This window comes from Alligator sinensis, unplaced genomic scaffold, assembly GCF_000455745.1.
Source record: "Alligator sinensis unplaced genomic scaffold, ASM45574v1 scaffold553_1, whole genome shotgun sequence".
Taxonomy (NCBI): Eukaryota; Metazoa; Chordata; order Crocodylia; family Alligatoridae; genus Alligator; species Alligator sinensis.
In genome coordinates this window covers 85,713-92,025 of record NW_005842389.1, presented here as the reverse complement: position 1 = coordinate 92,025, position 6,313 = coordinate 85,713, and the positions used below count along the sequence as shown (strand labels likewise).

General features: G+C 63.0%; 1 protein-coding gene across 1 annotated transcript in view; it reads left to right on the top strand.

Annotated features, from left to right (window-relative positions):
- GIGYF1 (GRB10 interacting GYF protein 1) overlaps positions 1-6,313 on the top strand; it is a 10,469-nt gene that overhangs the window by 1,715 nt on the left and 2,441 nt on the right. Inside the window, exons 4-18 of the mRNA XM_025211138.1 lie at positions 64-193; positions 454-549; positions 692-803; positions 1,246-1,363; positions 1,471-1,511; positions 2,145-2,330; positions 2,526-2,737; positions 3,016-3,142; positions 3,219-3,395; positions 3,558-3,685; positions 3,962-4,121; positions 4,204-4,370; positions 4,644-4,747; positions 5,599-5,706; positions 6,240-6,313. The exon at positions 6,240-6,313 is cut by the window's right edge and continues 25 nt beyond it. Coding sequence (XP_025066923.1) covers positions 64-193; positions 454-549; positions 692-803; positions 1,246-1,363; positions 1,471-1,511; positions 2,145-2,330; positions 2,526-2,737; positions 3,016-3,142; positions 3,219-3,395; positions 3,558-3,685; positions 3,962-4,121; positions 4,204-4,370; positions 4,644-4,747; positions 5,599-5,706; positions 6,240-6,313 — 1,940 coding nt within the window. The remainder of the gene's footprint in view (positions 1-63; positions 194-453; positions 550-691; positions 804-1,245; positions 1,364-1,470; positions 1,512-2,144; positions 2,331-2,525; positions 2,738-3,015; positions 3,143-3,218; positions 3,396-3,557; positions 3,686-3,961; positions 4,122-4,203; positions 4,371-4,643; positions 4,748-5,598; positions 5,707-6,239) is intronic.

The window sequence follows — 6,313 nt, the reverse complement described above, 5'->3', positions numbered from 1 at the left end:
CCCCCCCCTCCTTCCCCAGAGGGCCCAGGTGTCTGGCCCTGAAGTACTCTCCTGCCCCACCAGGCTCCGGGCGCTGTCCAGCGGGGGCAGCGTGGCCTCACCCCCCCACTCACCGGCGCTGCCCAAATACAAGCTGGCTGAGTACCGCTACGGGCGCGAGGAGATGTTAGCACTTTACGTCAAGGAAAACAAGGTCTGTAGGGGACTGGAGGTGGGGGTTTCAACCACCCCTAAACCACCCCCCCCCCCCAGCTGGCACCATGTGGTATGCCCCTGCAGTGGCTGATGTGCCCACTTCTGGGGTGGAACTAAGTATCAACACCTCATAATGGGTGCCGGGGTGGGGGAGCAATGAGGTCCTTTGACCCCAGGGGTCCCTCAGGGTTGTGCTGCTGGGGGGCAGAGTTCTGTGCAGTGCCCCTCCTCCTTTCCCATCTCCGGTGCTGCCCACAGGTCCCGGAGGAGATGCAGGACAAGGAGTTTGCTGCCATCCTCCAGGAGGAGCCACTGCAGCCCCTGGCCCTGCTGCCCCTGACAGAGGAGGAACAGGTACTCTATCTCCCCCCTCTCTCTCCCCGTGGGAAACTGATGCACCGGCATCCAGAGAGAGATGGTGGTGGGAGTGGGAGGGTCTTGGGGGGACGCTTTCTTCTCATTCTAACCCCCTTTTCTTGGCTGCCATGTGCTGCAGAGGAACTTCTCCCTGTCAGTGAACAGTGTGGCAGTGCTGAGGCTTATGGGAAAAGGGGGCGGGGCCGCCCCAGCTGGAGTCTCACGGGGCAGGGGCAGTGCCAGGAGCCGAGGTACTTTGTGGAAGCACTGTCTCTTTAAGAGGGTGGGGTTAGGCAGGGTTAGTGATGGCAGAGGCTCTGGGGGGGTGAGGCTTATGGGGAGGGCATCTGGGGCTTGGTTGAGAGTTTAGGTGTTGGTAGCATGTCTGTGGGGCTAGTAAGGGCAAAGCTAGCTGAGCCCTGGGGGTGGGGCTAGAACGAGGGCAGGTCGGGGTGGCTGTGTTCTGGGGTGTGGCCAGCAGGGGGGCAAGGAAGTTGTGCCTGGGGCGTGTGTGGTTAGCATGGAGCACGGCCTCTGTGGAGGCAGGGCTTGCTAGTGCCTGTGGGCAGGGTTTATACAGGGTTCTGGCTGGCGGGTGGGGGTGGAGTCAGAGATTTCTTGCTAGGTGGGGGCGAGCTGCAGGGCCGTGCTGGGCTCTGATGGCCTTGTGTCTGGTTTTCTCCCCCCGGCCAGGGGGGGGCCGCGGCGAGACCGGCTTTTACCAAAGAGTGGCAGCGGCGGCAGAGGAGGTGGATGGGGCTTTCGGGCGCGGTGCCCGCGAGATCCACCGCAGCCAGAGCTGGGACGACCGGTGCGTGAGGCTGGGATGAGGGGGTGTGGCGGTAGTATCCCTGGTTGGGCTGTGGGATGGCGGGGGGGGCTCTGACCTCACCTCTGACTCCACCTCTTCCCCGGCAGAGGGGACCGGCGCTTTGAGAAGCCGCCCCGGCGCGATGCAGGTAGATGGGGCCGGGGGTGGGGGGGTCACAGTATCAGTGTATCCCCCCATGCCTGGCAACAGGCCGTTGGGCCACACCGGCTCCTGGGGGGTGGGCACGGGTGAGACGAGGGGGATGGGGCGGGGCTAAAGATGGAATGGGCTTTGGGGCAGGGGTAGAGACATGAGGCAGGGTTAAGGATATGGGGTGGAGTTAGGGAGTATTGAGGTAGGTGTGGGGAGCAGGGGTCTAGGGGGTGGGGCTGTGGCTGCGGTGACAGACGGGGTTGGGAGGCATGGGGGCGGGGATATGGAAATGGAGTTGAGGTCAGTAAAATGGATGGGGACTGGGATGTTGGAGTGGGCCAAGGAGGCAGGTTGGGGGGGGTCTAGGGACCTGAGGGCGGGGCTTATGAGACAGGTTGGGGATAGGTTAGTAACCTGGGGGCTGGGCTAGGAATCTGGGGGTGGGGCTGGGGGGCTTAGGAGACAGGGTGGGGCTAGGGAGACCCATGGAGTGGGGCACCTGGGGCAGAGCTAAGGGCACAGGGGTGGGGCTAGAAAGACAGGTTGGGATATAAGGAGATGGGTCGGGGTGTAGGGCCACAGTGGCCGGGGCAAGGTGACTCTGCTCCTGCCCACCCTCCTCCCCTAGGCCGGGGCGCATTCGAGGAGGTGGTGCCGGGGCCGCGCAAGGAGCATGCCCGCTCAGACAGCACCAACTGGCGCACACTGCGTGAGGAGCATGAGGAGGCTGAGGAGGGGGCGGGGACAGGGCCTGGCAGCTGGCGCTTGCCTGGGGGTCGCCGCGAGGCTGAGCGTTGGCGCTCCACGAGCCCAGGTGAGCCAGATGGGGCAGGGGGCTCATTGGCTTCAGCAGGGGGCAGAGCCAGGAACCCAGTAGTATGGTTGTGGGTGGAGTTAGCGGGCAGGGCCTATTTTTGATTTGTGGGTGATGCTTGTAGATTACTGTTCTGTGTGGGTGGTGGGCGGGGTCAGGTCTGGCTCTGATCTGACCTCTCCTTCTCCCTCCCAGATGGGGGCCCGCGCTCCGCGGGCTGGCGGGACCCCTCTGGGGACGGGCGGCGGCGGAAGGTGGAGACTGAGGGGCGGCGGCGGGTAGGATCGGTGCCAGGAGAGGCCTCTGAGGATGACCGGGACAAGGATGGGCTGCCGGAGTGGTGCGTGGACGACGAGGATGAGGACCTGGGCACTTTCGACGCCACCGGCGCCTTCCTCTCCCTCAAGGTACCTGCCCGTGGACCCAGGCGTCCAGGCCCCGCTCCCTGCAGGTAGAGGACCCAGGTCTCTCTCCCCAGGTCTAGAGCACAAGGAGGGCCCAGGTGTCTGGGGGTCTCTGCCCCCTGCCCTAGAGTGTGGAGAGGATCTAGGCATCTGGGAGTCTCTGCCCTAGGGTGTGGAGAGAACCCAGGCATCCAGGCTCCTGTTGGTGTGGGTAGGGGGCAGGGGCTGGGGGTCCTGGCCCCCGCACTGATGCCCTCTTCCTCCCCCCACACCACTTCCAGAAGAGCCCAAAGGACCTGATCCCGGAGGAGCCGCCTTTTGCCTTCCAGCTGCTGCCTGAGGGCCCAGAGCCACTCCAGCCCCGACCCCCCACCCCCGAGCTGGTAGGCCACCAAGGGCCCGACAGAGGTGAGTGCCCCCCTGCCCCCCAAACCTGGGACCCTCCCAGCCCCCCTTTGTACTGACCTGTGTCCTTCCCCCACAGACGGGCCAGCCCCCACCATGGGCCCCCCAGAGGAGAGGCTGGGGTCCCCCCCTGGTGCCCCCTGGCTTCCCCCCAGCAGTGGTGATGGTGAGGGAGGGGCTGTCAGGGGTGGTCCTGCCCCCTCCGGTGGCCCCTCTGTCTCCTGCGACCCAGAGCTCCAGCCTGCCGTGGCCAAAGGTACTAACTGCCCAGACACCTGGATCCCATCCTGGCTGGGGGTTGGGTTGGAGAGGGACTCTGTCTCAGTGCTGGGACACCTGGGTTCCATCCGGGTGGAGGCTGGGGGGGCCGCAGCCCCTGCGACACTGCCCATGTCTCCTCTCCTCCCCTCCCCTCCAGTGGACCCAGGCATCCGGGCCCAGCCCGGCCCTGGGGCTGGCACCGCCCTGCCCCCGCCCACTTCGGCCTCCCCAGAGTTCTCTATTGGGGACCCTGAGGACGACGATGGCATGAAGCACCTGCAGCAGGTGAGCGGAGGGGGCCCCGGATGCCTGGGTTCAACGTCTAGACTGGTTGGGGGGGGGGGGGGGGGGTGTGGGGGGGAGGGGTGTTAAAGGAGGGGTGGGGGGAGCCTGGATGCCTGGATTCTTCCCCAGATCCTCTTGGGGAGTTGGAGATGGTGGATTTGAGTGGTGTGGGGTGGGAGGCCAGATGTCTGGGTTCCTTCCTAGTTCATGTGGGGCGATGTGGTGGGTCGGGCAGGGGCTCGGGGGTGACTCCCGTGCCCCCCCCCCTCCCCCCAGGAGGCAGAGAAGATGGTGGCGGCACTGCAGGAGAGCACGGTGGAGGAGGAGCGCTTTACACAGGCCATGGTCGAGCCGCGCAACACAGCTGCTGCCCTACCCCTGTGTCACGACGCTGCCCGCAAGTGGTTCTACAAGGACCCACAGGGAGAGATCCAGGGTGAGCTCTATTCTGCCCACTCTGGTCCTCCAGAGCTGGGCGCATCCATCCTTGTTCTAACCCCCCGCTCTCACCCCCGCAGGCCCCTTCACGACGCAAGAGATGGCCGAGTGGTTCCAGGCCGGGTACTTCAGCATGTCGCTGCTGGTGAAGAGGGGCTGTGATGAGGGCTTCCAGCCGCTGGGCGAGGTCATCAAGATGTGGGGCCGCGTGCCCTTTGCCCCTGGCCCTTCTCCGCCCCCGCTGCTGGTACGTGCCCCTCATCCCCTGCCCCCCTGGAGGACTGTTCTACTCGGTTGTTGCCCACCCCAGAGCTGGCTGCATCTTTGTGCTAAACCAGCCGTCCTTTTTCAGTTTCTGTACGCCATAAATCAGTCTCTGGCAGACAGCGTCTTGCAGCGTCTTGGGTTCTCCAAGATGGGTTGAGGGCTGCTGGGAGCCCGGATACCTGGGTTCCCCTCCACTGTGGGCAGTTAGTGGGGGCTGTTGCATGCTGCCCTGCTCACCCCCACCTACCCCCAGGGTAACATGGACCAGGAGCGACTGAAGAAGCAGCAGCAGGAGCTGGCAGCTGCTGCCCTGTACCAGCAGCTGCAGCACCAGCAGTTCCTGCAGCTCATCAACAGGTACCTCCCCACCCCCCGTGCAGGGTTTTCCCCCTCCCCCCAGGCCAGGCCAGGCTAGGGGGACCCTTAGCTGGCATGGGTCTGACCCCCATTGCTTCCTTGAACAATGCAAAGCAATGGGTTCATTTCCTGTTGTCTTCACTGCCTGGGAAATACAGTGCAGGGAGTTCGTTCTCATTATTTTCTGTTTCTGGGTGGTGGGTTCATTGGTGTTGCTTTCATTTCTGGGAAACAGTCCTGACCCCCATTGCCTTCCCGCTTGGGGTCTTATAGCCTGTTCCCAATTACCCCGATGTAGAGTAATGGGACAGGTTTCTATTGTCTTCCCCTTTGGGTATGCAGGGTAACAGGTCTGTTCCCCGTTGTCTTCCCCTAGGGCAATACACGGTTGTGCACCCATTTCCAATTGTTTTCCCCCATGGGTAATGCAGGGCAGTGGGTTCATCTCTTATTGTCTTCCCCCTTTTGTTGGAGACTAGGTTTATCTGTTGTTGTCTTCCCCCAGTGATGTATCTTTTCCACATTGCCTTTCCCGTTGGTTACATCAGTATTGTACCCCCCCCCATGCACAAGGTGTTAGTTCCTTTCTTTATTGCCTCCCTCTGGGCAACAGATTCAGGCTTAATTGTGTTCCTTTTCTGGGAAATAGGTACATTCGTCTTACCTTCCCGAGGGGCAATGCAGGGTGTTGGGTCTGCCCCCAGTTGGCTCTCTGCCCCTGGAAATGGGTCCATCATCCATTGTCTTTTCCCTCGGGAGTCAGTGTGCTCTCTGTTGTCCTGGGGGGAGGGGGCCTGGTCATGTGTGTGTGTGTGTGGGGGAGGGTCTCATGCATCTCCCCAACCCCACAGCAGGCAGCAGCTGGCGCAGTGTGCGCTGCAGCAGAAGGCGGCCGCTGGGGACCTCAACCCCCAGCAACTCAGCGCCTTCCTCCAGCAGCTCCAGGGTCTCAAGGCCAGGTGAGGGGGCCCCAGATGCCTGGGTTCAGTCCCTGGGAGGGGCAGGGAGCCTGGATGCCTGGGTTTCTTCTCAGCCCAGAGAGGGGATGGGGGATGTGGGGGCAGGGGGTCACGCAGAGGCGGCCGGGCACCTGGGTTCTTTCAGCTGAGAACGGATGGGGGATGTGGGGGGGTCACACAGAAGGGCTGGTGGCCTGGACATATGGTTTTTTTCTTAGCTCTGTAGGGGGGTTGGAGGATATGGGGGCGGGATTCAAGCACAGGACTTGGACAGTTGGGTTCTTTCTCAGTTGTGAAAGGGGATGGGGGATGTGGTGGGGGGTTCATGCAGGGGAGCTCGGATACCTGGGTCCTCTCCTTGCTCTGGGATGGATGATCTGGGAGCCCAGACACCTGGGTCCAATCAGTTGTGAGGTGCAGTGCTGTCGTTGGGAGAGTGCTGTGGGGGTGCAGGAGGGCAGTATGGGGGTCTGTGGTCTCTCCACTGATATATATTTATTTCTTTTTCCCTGCCGCGTGTGCCTGCCCCCCAGGCAAGGGGAGCAGAACCTGGCACCAGCAATGAGCAGGTCCATGTCTGTGCCAGACACCGGGTCCCTGTGGGACA